Genomic DNA, 25,528 nt, shown 5'->3' with positions numbered 1-25,528 from the left:
CAGGTGGCCAGAAAGAGTACCCCCATGTTGTGCACAAGAGCCTCTCTCTCGAAAAAGGAAGGAATCTGCTTCATCGGTTCAGCTATCTCCTCCTGATTGGAGACACAAGGCTCTTGGGGATAGGGAGGAATGGAAACCATGCACTTAACGAAGTCATCACTGAGTTATGCCGAACTAAAAGAAGGTCTCCCTAGCTTTGGGTGAGCGGCTCCTTTAATTGAGAAAAGCCTCTCGGCCAGCATAGGATTGGTGCCTGCAGCAACAGTCGAAGGCTCTGGCACCAGTGCAATGGCAAGACAAGCTCCAAGTAGAGAGGCTCAAAGTAGGGCCTCTTGGAGGGAAGATGGATGATTGTTATGGATTCGGACAAGCGCTTGCACTGCCTCTCCTTGAATTCGATCCTCAAGTTTATGGGCATGTCCTCATCTTCTTTCTCTTCACAGTTAATAGGGGCCACCACCAACTCAACCCCGATTTTCGGATTGGTTTTGGCAGCTGACAGGTCAACCCCTATGTCCGAATCGGTGCTGGTAGTAGAAGAATATGAAGATGGAGAGGAAGTTGAAGCAGAAAGAAAAGGAGATGTGGATGATGGAGTCGGTGCCCCCTAAACAGGTTGAATGATAGGTCCCTTCTTCTTGGCAAGAGGACGAACGGTGGAGTTGGAAGCCGAGTGGTTTGTTGTAGGAGCTTGCTTGAGCGTCCCATCCTAACACTTTTTCTCCCTTTGCTCTAAGCGAGCCTAGTGTGCTTTTGAATCCACCACCCGAGCCACTTCATAGAAGGACAGGTCCTTCAACACGTGGTGCTCATCGGGCACTAGGGTCCGGGGAGCCAAGCGGGGGAGTATGGAGAGGATGAACAACCTGACCTCCTTGACCACCACCTGTAGGTTCTTGTCCGTCAAAAGAACCTAGTGGTCCCGCTCAAATGCAGATATTGCAAAGAGCTTATTGAGATGGGCAAAAGAAGCCTTCTTCACCCACTCCACAAGCTAACCCCTCTTATTCTTGCCTGCACCACATAAACAAAAATATCAACAGTAGGTTCACAACTAACAACTACAAGGGATGGACAAAGGTTACAAGAACATATCCTACTCGGGATCTCTAAGGGGCATCATGGAATGAATTCTCTGTCTGGTCCCTATGGACCACTCTAAGGTCCTGAAACAAGGATGTGTCCTTTCACCCTGCCCTTATTCGAATATGGGAGCACAGTCACTAGTTGGAGAGAGGGGATATGAGCGGACAGGCTGAACCTTTCGTTCCAGCTCAACTTGACTATGCAGATAAAAATGACCTCCAGCAAAGAGAGGTCCAAATGGTAGAGCATGTCTAGGACACTGCACCCCATTAGCACCTGAACAACATTCGAGTGAAGAAAGGCTAGAGGGATCTTAGTGAAATGGAGGAACTGTTTGAAAAGAGAGGGCATAGGGAAACAGAGCCTAACATTAAACTACTTCTTGCTAAAATAGGTGGCATTATGGTACTACTTTTCATAAGTCAGGGCCTCGTCGTCTTCCAAAAGGATGGAAACGTTGTTTGAAATATGAAAGCGAGCTCGGAACTTCTATTATGACAGAAGATTCACTAGGCACTCCAGTCGAGAGCACCTGACTCCTATACCATTTTGACCACCTTTCTAGGCCTTACTGCCTGTACTAGTGGAAGCGATACCTCCTCTTTCTAACATACTGAGAAGCTTTAGGCCGCGTGGGAACCTGCATGGGATAACGCAGATTGTTAAGAGACAGTCACCCGGCCCATCCATTGTTAGGCTGTGCCTCAACTGTACAACAAGAAACCTAAGCAGATTTAAAGCCTAAGCTTGAGCAAACTGCCTAACAAAACTTGCAGAGCAATCCTTAGCCCCAAAGAAGGTCTTCCCCGTCATGCCACCACAACGGTTACAGGACGAAATGCCTAAAGGGACCACTTAGGGCACCAATAATAAAGAAACAAAAATGGGGAATATGAGAAGCCCCGAATCTACCAGACACTACAAGTCATCTTCTTCAAAAACAATCATCTCCTCCAAAGGCAGTCATCTTCTCCAAAAACCACAAAAACCCTAAAGTCTAGACGTCGCATAATCCATTTTGCATCTAAAACTTAACAAACCCCATTGCAACCTCAAAAACGAATAGTTAGCGGAAGAGGTGAAAAGTTTTGCAAAGGAGAATCCACCTAAAACAGGCTTGAAAATGGTAGCAAAACGACGGAGAACAAACGATGACTGGCATTGCAACAACGACCGACATTGTAACGACAAGGATGCAGAGACTGAGAAAAGAAAGCTCCAAAATGGGAATACTCAAAAAGTATCCCAATGGGTATGGGGAGGCCTTATTTATAGGGGACCAAAACCCTAGGGATCCTAAAAGACAAGCCACCTGGAAACGCACCCCAAAGTAGTGCGCCGCCTAAAAGGTGGCCTCGGTGAATGTGACCCATCTTTAATTCCCTAAGTGACACATGTCCCAAAAGCAACTGGATGACTTGAAGAGACACGCAACCCATTCTACCTCTACCCGAACATAGGTAGACGGGTTAAGGGGGCATTGTAGGGGACTCCCCTCCACGTGTCCCTTTTCCAACCTGAACACCTTAACCGTCTAGCATAGGCATGCAACCCATCTTAATCATTCCATCCGAACCACGACCAATTATGTCTGGCACTAGGCATAAGAAGGATCTTTCCCTCTATAGGGCCAAACGACAAAGGGAGGTCGGACCCCCCAAACAAGTAGGATTCTCCAGTCAAAGCCTTCAAGACCCATTGGCATGCGTGATCATCCACGCTTGATATGTGAACGACTGATGGGACCTCTTCTAGCTCTCAAATCCATGTCAATTAATTGCTGCACATAACCCCAGACCATCAACAAGCTGAAGGGATAGGCAGCTGCATAGTCTAAGATCATGGTGCATTAGTTGATGGCACTTGCCAGCCACCCAAAACTATGATGATTGCCTAGTTGCCTACAAGAAAATCATCATTACAAAGAAAGTCAAAGTGCTTAGTCAACACTACAGTGGCACTCTCTTCAGCACTATAAAAACCCTTTAAAAAGCACAAATGAGGTACGCACACATACGCCTATCCATTTTTTCCCACTAAATAGCTTGAGTTATTCTTGCCTGACTTAAGCTCAAAAGGGCGTGCCCGGACCACCCGTCTGGACATCCTTTTTGTGCAAGAAAATAGTCCATCTAGCTTTATTATTGCTTGGCAAACCCTCTAAGAGGCACAATGAAGGGAGGAAGGTTGTCTGACTTTCGTATAGTTAGACAGACCTGATTCTAGTTGGCTTAGAACCAACAATATTATTTATTTTTGGATAACTATATATAACAAAGCATTGAAATTGTAATAAATTTATATGATGTAATCTTGCATATTTTTAATATTTTATTATTATTATTTATTTATTTGAAATAATATAAATAACAAATTACACTACATATTAATTACTCAAATCATATTTTTATATTATTCATAACAATAATATTATTGCAAAACATTTAAATTTAAATAAATTTATATTATAGTATTTAATCTTCTATTTTTTCAATTATTTTATTATTATTTATACAAATTAATATAATGTAAATATTAATTGCTACAACAATATATATTGTATTATTTCATAATAATGCGACTATTATATCAAAATTAAGAATATACTATTTAATAATAAAATAAGTCATCTAGGAATTTATTGGTGTTGTGTGACTCACATTTGATAAAATTGAATGGGTGGTTACTAATATGCATTTTGCTAGGAGTTATGGCTTTTTCTCTTGTAGTTCAAGGGAACCATGTGAGAGGGAAAATTTTTGTACTAGAAGGGTGAGAATAGCTAAGGGAGAAAAAGAGTGCTAAGGGAAACAAGGTTAACTGTTTTCTTCTTAGGGAGATCTCTATTATTATTGTATGGTGGGGTGTGTGCATAAAACCTCAATTCATATAAGAGTTTTGACAGCATAATTTTCGGTGATAGTGCACCATCCAAGTCCTTTTCCCTTTATGGATGTAGATCAAATTGATTAAACCATGTAAATAATTGTTTTTTTTTTTTTTTTACTGCACTGTTGATTGAATTCTTGTGTTAGTTTTTGCATATCACATCTTGTTATTTGGTTATTTTTTATTTTTTTTTCCAACAGTTTAAGTTTAATAGTTAGGAAATAATATAGTCATCAACTAAAAACCTTGGTTGGGAAGAAAAAAAAAGTTGTAACTTTTAGTGATGAAATTATTTTTATCGCTAAAAATTAGATTTAGTGATACAAAAATTTCATAGGCAAAAAATCTATCTTCATCACAAAAGTGTTTGCACCAAAAATAAATAAATAATTGCTAAATTTTTCTACCCCATTTTTGGTGATGAAAATGTGAAATTCGTCAAGAAAAGTTTGTAGGAAATTCATGTTAGTGATAATATTCAAAATTTCATTAAGGAATGTTAGTTTTAGAGATGATATTTTAATTCATCCCAAATTTTTCGTTGGAAAAAACACATTTTCTTGTAGGATCATTAGAATGAAGGCTACTTTAGGTAGATCATGATATTATTATTATGTAGAGAAACCCTCTCTAATTAATATTTTGGTCATGACCTTGGAATGTTTCTTAAAGTAAGATTGACATACCATTTATGTTTAACCCTTAAATCATGCAAGTGAGACCACTTTAAGTGATTCTTCCACTTCATATTTTATCTAAGGGTATATAAAAAATCCTTAACATCCATATTACTAAGAAAAGAGTTTCATCTTTAGGATTGGTCACTCCCACTATTAATATAACTAGTCTTGTACTTAAGAAAATCCACTTTTGATCACTCCCAAATGTATGTGTGTAAAAAGGCGGTTCCCCCAGTATAGGGATGTGGTTGAAGCTTTAAAAATCTTGGTGAGTTGGGTTTTGGACCTTAGGGAGGTGATCCTTTGACATGTGGACATGCACTTTGAAACAATGAACCTTTGATCAAGCTTACAACATATTGATTAGTAACAAACCATGATTGTACTTGGAATATGATAGTTTCAGTGGTACTGGTTCTAACCCATCAACATATTTTAAAAACCCATTGGAAATAAGAAAGGGAATAAATTGATCTCTCCAAAGAAGATAATTTTTCAAATCTCGCTTCATTGTCACATGATTTCCAATGCATTGGATTGAAAAAATAAGAATTAACCTGAACCATTTATTGTGCAACCACATTGTCCATTGAATTGAACCAAAAAAAAGGGTCTTCAAGTGAATGACTCTAATACCAAATCAAACAAGAGAATAACCGCATACATTTTTTCATCTCATCTTATTAAATGGATATTGCATTAGGTCATGAACACCGTATAAGAGAAAAAAAATATATCACATCCTCCTTTGATGGGATTCAAACAATAACCTTCTGATAAAAGGAAAACAAGAACATAACAAGCTTTTAAGTACAATTAATGGGATTAAATAGGATTTTAAAAAAAAAATCTCATATCACATATATTAATGATAGATTTTTCTTTGAAACATAGAACATAAATTTTATTCTTGGAACCTACTATCATATGCCTATTTTAGAATTTTAGAACATGAACTAAGAAAAGGCCTTTCTTCATTTTGGCATTTCTTAGTTGTTTCCATCATGTAAATTATTTAAAAGACAAATATAATAAGTGAAATACAACTTGGCAAGCATATTCCAGTTAGTTCTTTAGTAATGAGAGAAAATAACAAAGCTAGGAAGAGCAAAAAGAAGAAGAAAAAATCATCACTACATTTAGCTCATAGGTAGGCCGAATTAGCTCCATAGAATAGAGTTGTGCACATTCCTTGGAACAATTAATACATTTTCATTTTTTACTTTCTAATTTAATTTTGTTATGGTGCTTTTAGTAGAGTTGGAGCCATTTTTCCCTTTCTTCTATTCACAGCCTATATTAATTGGGTGCTTAGATTAGCAACACAGAAGCCCTTGTTTCTTCCTGGTAATTGTAACACTTCCTTTGTGATGAAACTTTTCAGGTGTATTCTGGTGGATGAGAATGATGGTCTTGTTGGTCATGATACCAAATACACTTGTTGTAAGTAAGATTTCTATGTTGCCAATTACAAGCTAATACAGTCACTAATTTTGATACAATCAAATTCTTAACACAATCAAAATTCTTGATACAATCTCCAAGACAAACCATATACATGATCAACAAAGGAATAGATAATAAACAAAGCATTTCATCCATATCAATAATCAAGCCCACAGTGGCATACAAAAAGCGAATTTAATTCATCCATTAGCTTTATATATAGAGGACACATTTTAAGGAAAAGGGAGCGTGGACAATTTACATTCGACACTAGCTAGGTTTAAAGGTCTTGCTAATTAACAGCTACTGATACCAGGAAATTTGACACTAAAGTCCATGTAAAATCAGGTATGCACCATATTGGGGTTGTATAGTTATAATATTAGAAGGTGCATGAGCATAAGATGGGGAAAGTTCAAATGAGAAACGCTGTAAGATCATTGCCAAAGCCATTTTTGCTTCCATCATTGCAAAATTTTGTCCAATGCACACCCGAGGACCATAACCAAATGGATAGAAGGCAAATTGGCCCTTTGTTGCCTTAGAAACTCCTTCAGAAAATCTCTCTGGGTTGAATTCCTTTGCATCTTCTCCCCAAATTTCATGATCGTGGTGAATTAGGAGGATTGGCAAAGTGATAAGCGCCCCATCTGGAAAATACCATCCTCCCACTTGACTATCCGCAACAACAGTTCGAATGAGCATAGATACTGGTGGATATAACCTAAGGACCTCATGAAAAATAATTGTAACCTGCAATATAGAAAATAGTTTCATCATGAGAATTCATAATTGAAATACATTAAATCACTAAGAAACATACATCAAACTATGAAAGAATTTTTCAAATATAGTTATGAAAGAGATTGTTTAAATTTTTGCATGACATATACTTTCATGTACATATAGGACGATACAGTAACTGGTGAATACAAACTAAGAACCCCCTGAAAATTTATTACAGCCTAGAGTTCAAATTTCAAGAAAACACGCTTGACAAGAGGAAATATCAAGATCATCTTCAGTCTTGTAAGTCTTTGCATAAAGATTTCAACACACTTAATATCAAGGAAATTGATAATTTCAAACAAGTGCCAACTCAAGTCTAGTTGTCACCATGAACATTACCAGATTTTGTGTCTTCCATGATTATAGGATCAGTTTCCTATCTTTGTAAATATTGCTTTTAATTGTGATTGTAAATTTACTTTTTTGTTACATATTTTTGAATGCCTAAAATTAGGCCTCTCTGGTTGTATAAAGATATAGAACATGAATAGAAAGTTGTGTAAATTCTCTTTTATGGTATCAGAGCAGAGCCAAACCTCTAACGAGTATCTTTCCTTTCTTGCTTCCTACGACATGGCTGCTATCTCTACATCTACCACTGATTCACCTATCATCACCATCAATGCCGCCACCACCATCAACGAAAAACTCACCCCCACTACCTTCCCTCAGTGGACAGCTCAATTTGAAGCCTTGCTCATTGGATATGATCTCATTGACTTTGTCACGGGTGTAAAAAAATGTCCTGCCATTGATGCAACAAATTCCGCTGCCTCCAAAGCCGCGAACTCCCATTGGGTTCGCCAAGAAAAACTTATCCTCCATGCCATCCTAGCTTCCACCTCCACCACTATTACCCCTCTTCTTACTGCCTACAAAACATCCCATGAGGCTTGGACAATACTTAACCGTTTATATGTGGGAAAATCACAGACGCGTGCGATGCAGCTGAAGGAAGATTTGACCTTGAGCACTCATGGAACTCGCACTGTCACTGAGTTCCTTCATGGAATCAAAGTGATTGCCGATGAACTCGCAATCATTGATCATCCGGTTTCGGATGATGATTTAACCCTCTACATTCTCAATGAATTGGGTCCTGAATTTAGAGAAATTGTGACACCCATTCGTGCTCGTGAGACCTCCCTAAAATTTGAGGAAATTCATGATCTTCTTGTAGGTCATGAGAGTTACCTCCAACGGCTGGAAAATCAATCGGCAGCAACATTTGTTCCCACCGCTCATTACTCTCATCGACAAGGAGGTGCTTCTAGACAACATAAACCGAGCCCTAAGTCTTCCTCCAACAAGACTCGCAACAACAATGAGCATCACAAAAATGGGCCCTCCAATTCGGGCCATAGGAAATTTAAACTAAAATGCCAATGGTGTGATCAAATGGGCTATACGGCCAAAAATTGCCCAAAAATGTCTTCCGATGACTTTACTGCAAATTGTGCAACATCCTCCCAAGGAAAAAATCACAAGTGGCTAATTGACTCGGCGACATATCACAATATGATAACCGGCCTCTCTAATCTGTCGATTAATTCTGAATATGATGGTACCGATGAGGTGGTAATTGGTGATGGATCAGGTTTGCCTGTGTCTCATATTGGTTCATTATCTCTTGCATCATCTAATCGTGTCTTTCATTTACGTGATACCCTTTGTGTTCCCACAATTCAAAAAAAAATCTTATTTCTGTTCACTACTTTACCCAGCATAATAATATTTACCTTGAATTTCATCCTACTTATTTTTTAGTGAAGGATCATATCACGGGGGCGATACTACTCAAAGGCAAATGTGAAGATGGAGTGTACCCACTTCCGGAGCATCTACCACCAAACTCCAAAAATGTCGTTGCCTATGTTCATGAATCTACACCCGATGGATGGCACAAATGACTTGATCATCCATCGTAAAAATGGCTTAACCATTTAATTCATGTTTTTTCTTTACCCACCAATAAAAATGGCCATTTATCTCTTTGTACTCCATGTTCTCAAAATAAAGCTCATCGCCAAACTTTTAATACTCATGGTCTTACTAGCACTGATCCCATGGAATTGATTTACATGGATGTTTGGGGTCCATCTCATGATATTGGTATTAATGGTTCAAAATATTATGTTATTTTTGTTGACCACTATACTAAGTACATTTAGCTTTATCCCATGACTCATAAATCAAATGTTCAAACAAATTTTCTGCAATTTCGAAATCTTGTGGAAAATAAGTTCAACACAAAAATAAAAAGTCTCTACTCCGATAATGGTGGGGAATATATTGGCCTCAAATCCTATCTTTCCATTCATGGGATTAGTCATTACACAACTGCTCCACACACTCCACAACAAAATGGTATGTCTGAAAGACGACATTGCCATCTAGTTGAGATTGGTCTCACCTTACTCATGGATGCTCACATGCCTCTCTCATATTGGCCATATGCGTTTCAAACTGCTGCCTATCTTATAAATTGAATGCCCACCTCGACTTTGAACAATAAATCTCTGTTTGAAAAATTGTTCAAACAGATGACAAATTATCTCAAGCTCAAACAATTTGGTTTCCTATGTTATCCATTAACTAGGCCTTATAACAAACACAAACTTGAGCCCAAGGCCCAACCATGCACATTCGTAGGTTACAGCCTCTCCCAAAACGCATATCTATGTTTTGAGCCCACTACCCGAAAGCTTTTCACTTCTTGGCATGTCATATTTCACGAAGGGACTTTCCCTTTTTCAAAACCTAAAAATCCCAGCTCTCTTTCATCTGCTGCCGAAGACCCGCCTATCACGATCTCGTTGTCGCAACTCCTCTTGGTTCCACGCGGCACTACTGAATCTCCGAACGTGGGTACTGAAGTCTTGCCATCACTTAAGGATGGGTCATCCCTTGCACCGACTTCTCTATAGGTAAGTACTCTCTCTTCTTCTCCCTTGATTTCGAGCCCACTCCCTTCAGTAGAAGTGCATGACCTTGTTGTCTCTAATAATGAAGTGCGCACCCACCGAATGACTACCCGATCCATGAATGATATCTATAAGCCAAAAAAATTGTTTCTTGTCACTAAACACCCTCTTCCATCCTCCTTGGAACCCACTAGCGTTACTGAAGCACTCACTGATTCCCGATGGCGTGACGCCATGTCTTCTGAATTGACTGCGTTAATGCATCACAATACATGGCAATTCGTACCACCTCCAAATGATTGTAATATTGTTGATTGTAAGTGGGTGTTTTAGATTAAGAGACATGTTGATGGATCTGTTGATCGGTTCAAGGCTAGACTTGTGGCCAAAGGATTCAATCAGAGACCAAGACTAGATTACAAAGAAAAATTTAGTCATGTTGTCAAACCAGTCACAATACGCATTGTCTTAACTTTTGTTGTTATGCAAGATTGGTCTCTAAGGCAATTAGATGTCAATAATGCCTTTCTTCATGGGCATCTCACAAAAAAAGTGTATATGAAGCAACCACCTGGCTTCAGGAGTCCGGAAAAACCATATCATGTTTACTGCCTTACAAAGGCAATCTATGGACTAAAACAAGCACCTCGTGCTTGGTACTCTGCTCTCAAACAGGCACTGTTAGAATTTGGTTTCATCAATGCTAAATCTGAATTTTCTCTATTTGTGTTTCATGATGGCTCCATACTTGCCTATTGCTTAGTTTATGTCGATGATTTGATTCTCACTGGCAACAATTCAACTTTTGTTGCAATCATTATTGATCAACTTGGACAAAAATTCTCCATCAAAGACTTGGGGTCCCTACATTTTTTCCTCGATGTTGAGGTCATTCCTACCAAAGACGACTTGTTTCTAACTTAGCATAAGTATATCCGAGATATCCTTGCCAAGACAAGTATGGATGGAGCTAAGGATGTCACAACTCCTCTCTCTACATCGGTTTCTCTACAATTGGCAGATGGTTCGCCATCCGTTGATTCAATCGAATATCGTAGAGTGGTTGGAGCATTGCAATACTTGTCCTTAACTCGACCTGATATAAGCTTTGTTGTCAACAAACTCTCACAGTTTATGCATTGCCCCACACAAACTCACTGGACAGCAACTAAAAGACTATTGCGATACTTGAAGAACACCGTTTTTCATGGCATTAATATCATAAAAACCTCAAGCCCAACATTCACATGCTTCTCAGATGCTGATTGGGCTGGCAGCTTGCATGATAGAAAATCAACTTCAGCTTATGTCCTCTTCCTTGGTCACACACCCATTTCATGGAGCTCTAAAAAGCAACGTGCAATTGCACGGTCATCAACTGAAGTTGAGCATAAGGCTTTAGCAACGGCTGCAGCAGAGTCCATGTTGCTGCTATCTCTATTCCAAGAAATGAAGTTTACATTACCACAGCCACCTCTACTCTTGTGTGATAATTTGGGTGCAACCCAGCTGAGTTTTAATCCTGTCCAGCATTCAAGGATGAAGCATATCTAGATAGACATTCACTTTGTGCGAGATTTGGTTGAAAAAAATTTCTTAATGTTCGGCATGTTCTCTCTAATGACCAGCTCACTGATTTACTCACAAAGCCACTTTCCAGACAAAGGACAGACTATCTACGGGACAAGATCGGACTATCCGATGGTAGCCTGTTCTTGCAGGGACATATCAAGGAAACTGATAATTTCAAACAAGTGCCAACTCAAGTCTAGTTGTCACCATGAACATTACCAGATTTTGTGCCTTCCATGATTATAGGATCCATTTCCTATTTTGTAAATATTGCTTTTAATTGTGATTGTAAATTTACTTTTCTGTTACATATTTTTGAATGCCTAAAATTAGGCCTCTCGGGTTGTATAAAGATATAGAACATGAATAGAAAGTTGTGTGAATTCTCTTTTACTTAAAACAACCTAACCACCAAATAAAGATCTCATACATGGAAAAGAAGAGCCCGCCTCTTCTTCTTCAGTAAAGTCCACCTCTTTTTTGCCAGTGCTGATGCAGTGTGCACTTAGATAAGGAAAGAAAAATTCCAGTGGGGATACCAAGTATTTGCATATAGCTTTCAATTAAAGCAAGAAAGATACAAAAACAAAACATATTTTGCCTCAAGATTGAAAGAAAAAAAAAAGAGAAAAAAAAAGTACTATATTATTTTCAAGGAGAGTTACTAAACTGCATATATATTGGATTGATACTCACAATTTTGAGGTGATTTAAGCCATCGCCATCTGGTTTTTTATTGCCAAAAACTTGTAAAACCTCTTCTCTTGCACGAGCTTGCCAGTTTGAATGCTTGCTTAATAGAACCATAGTCCACAGAAGTAAATCCGAGGTAGTCTCTTGGCCAGCAAAGTAGAATAGCTTACACTCCTCGATGACATCTTTGATGCTCATTCCAACATTCTTCCTCTCATCATGTTCTTGCATTTCTCTGAAGTTGGATTCCATTAGTAGACTTAATAAATCATCATTAGCAGTTTCACCAACCTTCATTGCCTTCTCTCTTCTCTCGATGATACCTTTTAACAATGCATGGACTTCATTGCTAATTTGCCTCATTCTCTTGTTTGTCTTTGTTGGAACAAACCTGTTTGGAAGCAATCCTAGGGAATGAAGATCAACGAAATACAGGAAGCAACTAATGCATTTTCATCAATGACTTTTTACTTGTTCAATTTTTCAGAATATCTAGGTGTTTCAAAGATGAAACTAGCCAGACATTAATTGATTTTTATTTTTTTTGGGTACCATGGAAGTTAGCATGTAACAATGTATGTGAAATTTGGTAATGGTACTGAGCTTCATATTTCTTGAAATATTTTTTGCTTACCTCCATCCAGGAATATAAACTGACCGGAAAACCTTGACTGCAAGATGTGCTTGCTCTTTCTGGAGTTGGAATATCCTTCTTCCTTCCTCATAGCTACTACCAAATGCTGTTCTAGAAATCGCATCTCCTGCCAAATTTTCAAGATCGGGCCAAATGTCCAATTCACATGAGCCGTCCTTGGAGAGCTTCTTCTCCCATTTATTTACCATGTCACTACAACTCAATTGGAATGCGGGTACCATGTGCTATAACAAATTCAAATCCAAACATAATTAATAAATTTAAAAGCCCAGAATCTGATTTCAAGGTACATGGAATATTATTAAACATTGGAGTTTCTAAATTGGCTTAAAATGATTGACTAGGTTTACTGCGACATAAATTTTCAATAAACTTAGAAAAGAAATTTTGATTTGATTAGGATTTAGAGAGTGACAGAGCAGAGGTGGAATGAAGAATAGTCAGTCCTCACATTTGCACATTGGGTTATTGTCTGGAGAACTTATAAACTTCAAAAAATGCACATGCACAGAAGTTCTCATGCATAAGAAAAAAGATTTCCAGAGGCAGTAAAATTGTAATATCTTTATTAAAATTATGAAGAACATTAAAAAAATTATTTTCTTTCCTATTAGAAGAGGGCTATGCAGGGAAACCAGACAACAAGTTGAGGTATGGCTGCATAACCAAAAAAATAGTGCCTCGAAAAGTTAATCATATCCATCCTTCAATGTATTTATAAGGGAAATATAATTCAATCCCAGAGGAAATATCGTTTGTAAATATGTAACCATTATTCTGCTCTCACAATTTCTAAAAACATAAAGAAAGAATGGGAATTAGGGTCACGTTTTTGGTTGGAAAATTAGCATCATAAAATTACCTTCAACTTTTCTAGATGGAAAGCTGGGTTTATGATCTTTCTACGTTTAGTCCATTGTTCACCTTCCAATGTAACAAGACCAGTAGCCAGCAGCTTGCCAAGCGGGTGCGGAGGTGGTTTGCGAAAGGCATTGTACTTCAAGAAAACATCCCTTATCAGCTCAGGGTCCATAATGTTTACCACTGGTTTTGGGCCCATCCATATAAAATAATTTTTACCTGCATTTTTAATGGTCATTGTTGGATATAGAAATGTTACAAGAGGATCTAAAGGACCCGGCTAGTCAAGGCCCTCTGATTAAAGAATCCTTAAATATGTGAAAAAGATAAAACAGATGTAGTTAATGTGGGCATCCGGGTGTAGCCGGGTAGGCAACCCATCCCAAGTAGTGTCAACCCGGATGCTCCCATCTAACCAAAGCTATCCGGGTAGTTAGACACCATAAATGGATGTCTGTTATGCGCCATCCGACCATACCATTTGAATCACTGCACTACTTAATTCAAATGGTTCTGGTTTTCCCCAGCTTACACAAAGTTTATATATATACACTACCTTGTGTCTGTAGTCATCAGTGCTTTCCTCAATTCAAGGTTAGATGAAAATGTAAATGAACCATAACTATGTAGCCCTATTCCTAATAGATTGACCACAAAATAGCATATCCAAATTATAAGAAAGGCCACAGAAGCCACAATTTCAGAATTTGCGATTTATGCGCCATCGGTCAATGCTACGAGATTAAATGCAGACATAAAAAGAGGTCATAATAGCGAAAAGGAGGTTACAAAGTCAAAGCCTATATAACAGCAGAGGAACAAGAATTAGAGATGCGTAACTTCTTCCCCAAAAATTCATTCAGTAAAAATCCTTTAAGCTAACTTGGCCATTAGAGAGGTCTGTCTGAAACACATCCAGACATGCCTTTTTTTAACAGAATATAGGAGAACAGAGGGGCTGGAGTAGCTGCCCAGAGGGTATGTGTTGAGCAGGAACCAACAGTTAATAGACTCGTAAAGCTAAAGTAAAGTTTCTTAATGGTTCTCAATAAGAGGCACTAGCAGCTGCAGCCTAGAGAATACCATTACCATATAACATGTTCAAATCACTTCCGGCCAATACCATATGGCATGCTCAAACAACTAAGTAGTTACTATGTTCGAAGCTAGCCCAAATTCAATTTTTACTTCCCAAAATCCCCTAGATTCTTTGGTTGCAGCCTTGATGTGAAATAACTAAACCAGGTTAGTTAAGGGTATGTTTGGTATACCAAATGGAGGTGAAAGAAAATAACAATGAAGATGGGTAAGATTTAAGACTAATATTGAATAGATGTTTTTTACCGAAACTGAAGGGAAGGAAGTGAAATTAACATTTAAATATGTTCTCAATTACTATCTTTTCTCAGTCACATTTGCATCACATCGCTTCAACAAATTTGTGTTTCAAATATTAAAATTTTATATAATAAATATGAGAGTAAATGTATAATGATAAATATTCTGGTAATGATCTTTTATATACCATTCAACTTTGAGGAGAGACAGATTAGGAGCTCTCACAAGAAAGTTTCTAATATTTGAATGGTTTAAGCTGCCATAAGTTTGAGCTTGTGGATATGCCATTTACGCCACTCTTGCATATGCATCAAGAAAGAGCTCCAATTGCTATCTATATGCAATTCAACATTGGTTTAACTATGAAAAGTCAAAAGTTCATGCAAAATTTGAAAAGATGTGAAAAGATAATTAAGGAAAAAATTTTAGAGGTACCATTGAAATTTCATTGAGCTGTAAATTCTTTCAGAAAATTAATTAAAAAGAAGAAGAAGAAGAAGAAGAAGAAGAAGAAGAAGAAACGGCAGGAAAGATCATTAGGGTTCAGGAAAGACAATTTGGGGAAAAAAAAAATCACAAAGGAATGACAAGCTTTCGTTTTTCTATCCTTTCTAAACCTAACAGATATGGCATTTACGCAACTCTTTCATGTGTATCAAGAAAGAGCTCCAATTGCTATCTAAGAAGAAGAAGAAGAAATCAGATAGAAGAAACGGCAGGAACGACAGGAAAGATAATTAGGGAAATAAAAAATAAAAAAATCAGAAAACCGGCTATAGTACCATATTTCTTGATGGAATGACAATGGAAGGGGAGAACTCGCTGCACAATATCATCGGATAAGCTGATGGATCTTGAATTTGCTTCGCTGATCATCCTTAACATCTCTCTAAAATCCCCATGTAACAATCTGTAGGAATTTCCCGTCAGACCTTGCTGCCTAAGACACCTTTCTAGCTTCTTTGGTCTCAACCACACCCAATTCAATAATCTCCATGCATATATTAGGAGAGTAATAAAAGCAAAGGAAATTGCAACTGAGCTAAGCTTCATTTCCAGTTTGGAAGAGACTTCCAGGAGTGCTCTGTGAATTGCTTCACAGTTGAGAAAATCAATTTAGATGAGTAGCCCCACCACTTCTTATCCTGTCGGATTAGGTGGCAAGGAATTAGTGGCCGACTCTATAAGACACTTTTATTTCCTCAAGATAAGGACACGTGTGATCGTTTTAAAGTCAATAGTCTTTTTAACTTCTCAATGATTAACTACTAGAATCCTAGTTTTTTTTTTTTTTTTTTAATTATTATTATTATTATTATTTTGGCATGAATTTATTTTATGGAAAAAAATAAAAAAAATAGATTTTTGTAATAATTTTTGTATGATAAAAAAGGTATTTTAGGGATAAAATTATTATTTATAGTAAAAAATCATGTTTAACCGTATAATGTATTTGTGACAAAAAAAACAATTCATAATATTTTAGCATAAATCTTATATTCATAATAAAAATTAAATTTAATTACAATATCAATCTATGACATATAGTTTCTATAAAATCTTGTCATAAATTTTTTTTTATGGCAAATGATTTTTACTAGATAAATATTTAACATATATTTTTTTAATGAATTTATATTTTATAATTTTAAATTCAATATGGTAAAAAATGAATAATTTTTATATTTATAAATTTAAATTCAACATGGTAAAAAATAAATAATTTTAATATCATAAATAAATAAATTTAAATTTATTTATTATATATTAGTTAGTAATATATATATATTATTTATTTTAAAAATAAAATATAAGCATGGCATAGCATGTCACATTGAATTAGATGCATAGATTTTTATTTTATTTTTTGAAAAATCAATTTTAAATTTTATAGATGAATAATAAATAATTTTTCTTATTATTAGAATGATTAGAAAATTCAATAAACAAAATTAGTCAAACAAATTAAGAATAAAAGAAAATACTATACAATAAAATAAATAAATTTGATTGAATAATGCTAAAATGAGGATATCACAACAAATAAAGAGGGTTATGAGGGCAAAACTTGAGAAACAAATCCAGAAAACCAAAAACATGGAGCACTTTCAAGGACCCTACCCATTTCCCTTTTCTTGCAATTTACCAACAACCAAACATGAGCAAGCTCCACCTCTCCGACATCAAATGATTTGATTTCTAACCTCAATCGACAATTACGGAGGTCAATCTATCTCTTATTCTTTTTTTTCTTTTTTTTTTTTTTTATTTGCTAGCCTCCACTGATTGTTCACTTGGATTTTATTCAAATCCAAAGATTTAATGTTTTTTTTTCATCATTTTTGAGGTATTTTTAATTTTTGTTTGGTTAAGTTAAGGTTATTTGCTTTCAAATTTCAATGTGAATATCAATTGTTGCATTTTTGTTGATTTCAATATGAGTATCATAATACCTCTATTTCACCTCTACTCGTCCAATTATTGGGCTCCTTTTGTTTGAAGAAATGCATCTTACAACTAATTAATTTCAATATGATTTCAAGTTTTAAGAGATGTGGTTGTATGGAATTCCCTAAGCTCAAGCCTTCCCATGCTTCTTGCAACTCTCTCTCTTGTTTCTCTATGAGATACATAATATTTAACCTAGTAGTCTGTGTTGCTAAGCAACAACCATTTTTTCGCTTTCAAATTTTGATTTATGTTTAACCAGAATTTGGTCCAAACCACCTGCATTCTCTAAACTTCTGGTTCATGCCATTTCTCTTCACCTTCAGCACTTCTTCCTTGAAACTAAGCCTCATTTTCCAAACCACCTGCATTCACTTTCAAGATATATGCTTTACTAGAACTTTGTTCAAACTCTTGAAATTTGCAATGTTGTACATTGCTTTCATGTTTTACCTCTTGATATTTTCATATTCAGTCGACTCACAAAGCTCACCTAAACACTCGTTTGTATCCTATGGCAGAAATTTTATTTTGATTTCCTCTTTCTATGTATTGAACTTTGTATCAACTTCCTTGTTAAGTCAATATTTTCTTTCCCACTAACATTTTCTCCAAAATGTTTGATTAAACTAAATGAATAGTTCTTATTCAGTGTAACCATTCCTCCTCCTTCAATTGGGTCGATTTTTCTTTTGTTCTTTACTTCTTGGACCTCTCTTTCAAGTCTTGAAACATGTTTCGATAGAAGCTTATCCAAGCTATGAACATCTAGAACACGTTCTATTTTACTCAATTTTTCCTATGCAAGCCTATATTTTCTTCAGATTGTGTGACTGGAGTAAATAAATCAATTTTCTTTTTCAATGTACCCATATTGCCTCCTTCGATTAGGTTATTTTTTTTACTTTTGCTCTTTACTTCTTAGACCTCTCTTTCAAGTCTAGAGACATGTTTCACCATAAACTTATCTAGAAAATATTTCACAAATATCTGAGTTTCCTTCTAGTTGTTAGTTTTTCAGGTGTATCAATTTAGGATGTTGTTAGGGCTCTACTTTTTGAGGTTGGTTAGAGCATTGTGTCGATGATTTCCCCCCCTTGTCTAAGCTAAATAGATACACATATTTGATTCAACATATTGTTAAGATAACAAAGATTGCAAGAGACCCATCGATATCCAAAAAGTAGAAAGTCTACGTGAACTAGTGGAAAATACAAAACAAAAAACTTTGTTAGACTATGGAAACTAAATGCTATTGAGTGATGTTATTAAGTGCAATAACATAGTTAGTTGCATATTAATAATCATAATAAATTGTTTGTTGAATTAAACGAATTAGCTAACATGGAAAATCTTTGGAATTCTTCTCTCATGTAAGACTTTGTCAGATTTTAAGTTACATGATGTCTACAACACTCATTCAAGGAAAACAAATAACAAGAAGAACAATAACAACTACTATTTCTACTGCTACTAGACATAATTGATATAGCTTCTAGTTTCCTCTCTAAAAACTGAAAACTAGAAATCTTTTTCTATTTTACCTATTTTGGAAATATTAACAAGTTTATAATTGTATGAAGTTATAAAAAATGTTTGGTTATCATATAGAATTCCAATGAAATGATGATTGAGGAGTTCATTATGCTAGTGAGGATGACTACCATGTTAGGGTTGAGTCCCTAAAAGTAAGATATGATGTAACAAAGTTAGACTTAACTATCCCCTTGCTATCTCTTTGGTGTATTGACATTGATTTGAGTATTTAGACCATGACTCTTACATTGTACATAACTTGTGTGCATTAGGAGTTGCACAGAAGATACAAGTCATAGGCTCCTTGTAAGTAGATAAGTTGTTCACAATTTGTTCATAGATTTAAGCAATCTAGTAAAGGTTATAGTGCATTACCTCCTAATTGGAGGGATGGCTTGTCTTAGTCGTCGGGATGGGTTTCCCATGGTAAGTGCATTAGTGTATGTGATGCACTAGACGGGACCTATGGTAAATCATCACGCAAGGATATCAATTGTCATGATTCTCTAAGCTACTATATTGCATGGACTCTTAACCATAAAAGGATATTGAGTCTATGCCAAAATCAATAGGAGACTTTAACCTATGGATGAGATTCTAAAGTGGTCATATATCACTATGGATTGGGTCACTATTGATAGAAGTTAGTGGCAACATGTATTCTTAATAGAGGCACCATGATATCTCATGGGATTGAGACAATGTGTCCCCTTGAGTGATCCAAAGCACATGTGATCATGAAATCTCTAGCCACAATAATTCCTTTAGTAGAATTTGACATATGCTCTTTAGAGCTAGAGTACTTCACATAATAAGTGTGATATGTAACTCAAGGATTTGAGAGGAAATCTTGATAAGTGATAATACTACCTTGTTAGATTACGGATACCAATTCATGAGGAGTTTGCATGTAGTGGATAGTAGGTCATAGACTCGAGCACTTGGTGTCTTGTTGTAATATACATAAGGTACTAGAGTGTAGTTGATTCTCTATAGTGGTTGAGTCAATTTCAAATTTTGATTTTAGGGGAGCTAATACTCTTATTAGTCCCAATGGTCCTCGATCCGAGCTTATATTCCTTGATGACATGGTTTATAAGGGTTTGATGAGTTTTAGTTCACTTTTGTGCATAAGAGCATTTTGGTAATTACACAAGGTTGCATAGAGATAAGTGAGTTATATTGCTGAAGTAGGTTAATTGATTAATTAGGGCTTTGTATGGTTAATTAATCAATTAGTAACCTTTTTAAGCTAAATTAAGTGACTCAAGCCCATAGTGAGCTTAAGTCACTTAAGTCTAGTAAGAAGCTTATAAATACCCCTATAAGGGACATCTCAATGGTGGAGATCATGGTGTTTACGAGATCTATTATGACTTTGGAGTTATCTACATTGATTGGAATTGATTCAGGAACATCCAGATCAAATATATGTGGCTTTATTATCTAGATCTATGATTTTTTTAGTATCCATATTGTTTTTTAATACCTGTTTATTCATTGTGATAAATTTGGAGGGCCTATGATAAATTTGTATGCACCCTTTGTGATCCAAGGCATGGGAATAAAGGGGTTCCCAACAATTGGTATCAAAGCCCTAGGGTAGGTTTTAGCATGTTAGATATGTTCTAGGGTGTGCTAACTTTGTTCTGTAGGGTTGTTTTATTCATCCCATGACCCTAAAGGATGAATGAATGAAATGTTTTTTATCATTCAATTAAATGTATCAATATATTTGGATTGATTGGTTATAATTGTGATATCATCTATGCCTTTTGGTTCTCTAGATTAGGTTGTACACCCCATAAAGGGTATAAGATTTTTAGTTGGTTGTAAAAAAAATTTCTGTTCAATAGATGGGTTGTAAGCTTCTTTATAAGAGCATAGAAATTTTCAATATTGTAAAAATTTTAGCTTTTTGTATCCATCCATGGTGACCCAAGAGAAAAGAAAGAATCTTGAAAGTTCTTTTTCAAATTCTATGTTTAAAGAAGAAAGAAGGATTCTTAGAAGTTCTTGTTTTGAGATCTATACTCAAAATCAGAACTATCTCCCATTAGTTTCTTGGGGCAAGCCATATATGGATTTGAATATTAGGAAGTCATGAATCCAATAGTTTAAGTGGATTTCAATTTGGAGTTGAAATGAGGAAGATATGGCCGATTGAAGCAAGGCTACGCAAAGTGCATGGTAGCACAGTGACATCAAATTTGAGCCAAAATCGGGACCACTTACACTAGATTTTTCAAGGAAAATCACCTATGGTTTTTAATCTTAGGAAGTTAGAAACCTAATGCTTCAAACGGATGACAATTTGAAGTTGAAACAAGGGAGATATGGTTAATTGAAGTAATACTGCACAAAGAGCATGGTGTTATGGGATTGCATATAAGTCCAATTCCTTTCAATTGTTTGGGCTAAATCTGGGGCCTTTCCTTTTGGGCTTAATTTGGTGGTAATAAGGTATTTTGGGTTTTCAATTTTACTAACCCTATCTTTGGTTCTAGGGCTATTTTTGGTAATTTGGATTTTATCCAAATTTTAATTACCAAATATGCAACAAGATCCCTAAAGGCCATGAGAAAAGTTTCAATTTGTTTATTCCTTTGTTTTTTTATTATATGCACTTTATTAATTGCATATGTGGCCTCAAGATATTTTGGTATTCTTAATTGGAAATAAATTTTCATGATTTTTTCAAAATTGAAAAACTTATTTAAATTGGAATGTGCATGGTTAGGAAATTTTATTTCAAAGAAAAGATAAGTTGGAAAACGATTAAGGGCTTTACCTTTTTAAAATTAATTCTTAGAGATTTTAATTTTATTTAAAATCTTCTCAAATCTTTGAGATCTCTAAGAATAAAAATTTTCTTTTATGGAAAAGCTTTTATATTTCCAAATCTATATAAAATAATATTTTCCTATTTCGCACAAGATTCCGATTTAAAAAAAATAAGTTAATTTTGAAAATTCATGATAGATAATTTATAATTAAGTATGGTTACCAAAATAAGTATTAGAACCCAAAAAAAGGTTTTTGGTATTCTTAGTAAATTTTCATGAGAAGATATTTTCCAAGACTATCTATTTAAACTGGTTGTTGCTAAGAAGATTGTTATTTCTTTATAACTATTTGTTTATTAAACTTTAGTAGGTTTTCCTGTTCTTTCTTAGTGAGAAAAGGAAAACTATGCTTATAGTTGGTCCTCCAGGCTCTCCCCCTAGAGAGAAGAAGGAAATTATTCTATTTTGATAGTTTAATGATAAGGAATAAGAGAGTAATTCTTTTTGCACAAGAGTCTCGGTTTAAAGATAAATAATGGATTTAGAAAATCCCGTGATAGAGAATTTATGATGAGAAGGGTTAGCAAAATAACTTTGAAAAGTTTTAGTAATTCAATAGAGATAAAAAAATATTTTGAAAAATACTTTCCATAATGGATTGTTTAATTCCTTTTTGGACATAACCATTTTTTAGAGTTTTTAATAGAGAATATTTTATCCATTAGGGAATTACTAAAAGGTTCTATTTTTGGTAGTATTTAATGGAATAAATTATTATGAAATCTCATTCAAATATTTATTAAGTTGGAAAAGTGTAAGGAATAAGGAAAGTAAATCTTATGAGGATTTTTGAATATGAGAAACAAAAGTTCCTTTATTGGATAAGGTGCTCTCAAGATTATTCAAAATCTTATAAATTGGTAATTTTCTTATTACGCAAGAGTTTCCAATTTGGAAAAGAAATAGTTTGAAAATTTTCATTAGAGACAATTTATCATTAAAAGATTATTACCAAAAGGCTTAGTAATTTAATGGAAATAAATTTCTTTGAAACATTTCTTAGATAAAATATTTATTAATTGGAATTGTGTATAAAAGGAGAATTTTATGAAAATAGACTTTAAAATTTTGAGAATGGATATTTTATCAAAATTCTTTTTGAAAATTACTTTCATGGAAATTTAAAATTTTTCATGTTGGTATTCTCCTTTTACACTAGGTTTCCTATTACGAAATAATTATTTTTTGAAAATCTCAAAGTAGATAATTTATTCATTAGAGAAATTACTAATGGTTTTAAAATGCTCTTATTTGTCAAAGATTAAGTGGAAAAGGGCCTTAGGCAAGCCCACAACCTCCATTGTCGAGCCCATCTTGATTTGGGTTCATCACCACCCCATTGGCGAGTTGGGACCTAGGAATCAAAGGATATAGACTCTTCATTAGGATGAAACTAGACATGTCTATAGTGGGAGCAACCACCCCACCGGTGGGGTTCCTTACTTGCTAACATTGATAGTTCAAGGACAATGGTTATACACTTATCATTGGTTTTGAAGTGGTCGAATCACCTACTACGGTCCCACTTGCATAGTCCATAGGCCAAATAAAAGGTATGTTGATCTTGTCTTTAAATACCTTTCATGGTTAAGACAAGGAGATAAATCTAAGAGGGTCTCTAACTAGGAATAAGGTCATGACCTACCCACTGTAGGCTTGATTCTTATGATACAAGGATACCTTGCAAAAAGATAAGTAGTTTGAGAGCACTACATTTTTGCTAAATTAATTACTAGATGCCTTGAATGCTTAATTATGTCATATGCTTGGTTATATTCTTTGTTATAGGTATCATGTTGGTTTTATTGTCACTCTCTTTCTGATAATAGACCAAGCCCAACTAATCATTTAAATTAATTTTATTCTGGATATTGTAAGTAACTGCATAGAAGCTAGTTTAGGAACAGTTAGTGATTCCTTATAAACTAACCGAACAAAAGGAAAGATTGGTATACCAAGGAGGTATTAGATAGATCAGAAGACCAAGTGTCTAATACTTGGATCTTTGGATAATGTGTTGCAATAATAACTCATGTCTATTATTAGGGACTTTGATATTCTTTTTCTAGTTTGCAATGGTTATTTCATGATAAGGGTAGGTTAGCTTTGATAAGCTACTTTTAAGACTAGTAGGAACACCAGCATTCATATGATCTAAGAGACCTTGCCATTTTCCTTTGGGATGGCTAAGAGAATTCTCAAAGATTATAGGGTGATCATATGGAAGTCAAAGATTCTTCAAGTTCTTATCTCAAGAAGAAGAAAAATAATACCAAATAAGGAAAGTTCAAGAGAATGAATAAGAAAGCAAGCTCAAGGGCAAGTGATTCATTTGAGACCTTTTAGGACATTAGAAAAGGAATGCCTAATTTACCTCAAGGAAAAGGAAAGTATACATCATTTTCTCATTGAATTTTTGGTGATGGATTTCACAATTTATGGTGGATAGATTCCAGGCCCATTATCTGTAAGTCCTTATAAGATATTCAACAAGTGAAAAGGTTAAATGATGGATGTACTTACCTTAGCTTCAGATGCAATGTTAGTTATGCAGGTTAGTGGGAGGTAATATCCTTTTCTTTTATATGTATTCCATTATCACTTTGCTAAGTGATGAGAATAGTTAGATCTCAAGATTAAACCTAACACTAATTAAACATTTGGTTTCTAGACCTAGGTCATATTAATCTAAATAGGATCCAAAGACTGATAAAGTCTAGACTCTTTGATTCCAAAAGATCTTTTAGTTTAAGAATCCTATATAGATGGTAAAATAACTAAGAGGACTAGAGTCCAAGAATGTTTGGAGTTAGTTCATACTAACATGTATGGTACTTTTAGTGTCCATGCATGGGGATAGTAGGGGTGTTTCATCACTTTCAATGATGATTTCTCTAGGTTTGGATATGTACATAGGAGATCTGATGCCTTAGATACATTCATTGAATTTAAGGCGGAATCGAATAACCTATTAGGTATACATACCAAGTCACTTTGATTAGATTAAGGTGATATGTCTAGTAAGTTTGATTCTTTCCATTGGAGCATGGGATTATTTCTTAGTTATGTGATCAGGGTCTCTATTACAAAATGGAGAGATGGAAAGAAGATATCAAACTTCGATGAACATAGTGAAATCGTGGATAGGTTTCTTATCTTTTCCTAAACTCTCTTGATTAATTGCATATGTGGCCTCGAGGTATTTTGGTATTCTTAATTAGAAATAAATTTTTTTTTTTCAAAATTGGAAAACTTATTAAATTGGAATGTGCATGATTAATAAATTTTATTTTAAAGAAAATATAAGTTGAAAAAGGATTAAGAGGTTTTTCTTCTTTTTAAAATTAATTCATAGAGATTTTAATTTTATTTAAAATCTTTTCAAATCTTTGGGATCACTAAGAATAAAATCATTTGTTCAAGAAAAAACTCTTATTTTTCTGAATCTTTATACAATAGTATTTTTCCTATTTTAATTTGCATAGGATTCTGATTTGAAGAAAATGAGTTAATTTTGGAAATTCATGATAGATAATTTATAATTAAGAATGGTTACCAAAATAAATATTAGAACCAAAGAAAGGTTTTTTGGTATTCTTAATAAATTTTCATGAGAAGATATTTTGCAAGATTATTTATTTAAACTAGTTGTTGCTAAGAAGATTGTTATTTCTTTAAAACTATCTGTGTATTAAACTTTAAGAGGTTTTCTTGTTCTTTATCGACGAGAGAAGGAAAGCTATATCTATAGTTGGTCCTTCAGGT

The 25,528-nt window shown here is 35.0% G+C and overlaps 1 protein-coding gene across 1 annotated transcript; it reads right to left on the bottom strand.

The window, feature by feature from the left end:
* Window positions 1-6,231: 6,231 nt before the first annotated feature.
* Window positions 6,232-16,070, bottom strand: LOC100262651 (cytochrome P450 CYP72A219). The gene is made up of 5 exons (XM_002271267.5): window positions 15,716-16,070; window positions 13,597-13,814; window positions 12,714-12,958; window positions 12,083-12,470; window positions 6,232-6,854 (listed from the first exon to the last, which is right to left on the bottom strand). The coding sequence occupies exons 1-5, from the start codon at window positions 15,984-15,986 to the stop codon at window positions 6,429-6,431; spliced, it is 1,548 nt and encodes a 515-aa protein (XP_002271303.2). The 5' UTR covers window positions 15,987-16,070; the 3' UTR covers window positions 6,232-6,428.
* Window positions 16,071-25,528: the final 9,458 nt, after the last annotated feature.

The sequence above is a fragment of the Vitis vinifera genome, chromosome 19 (assembly GCF_030704535.1).
Source record: "Vitis vinifera cultivar Pinot Noir 40024 chromosome 19, ASM3070453v1".
Classification (NCBI taxonomy): domain Eukaryota; kingdom Viridiplantae; phylum Streptophyta; class Magnoliopsida; order Vitales; family Vitaceae; genus Vitis; species Vitis vinifera.
This window is presented reverse-complemented; position numbering and strand designations above follow the sequence as displayed.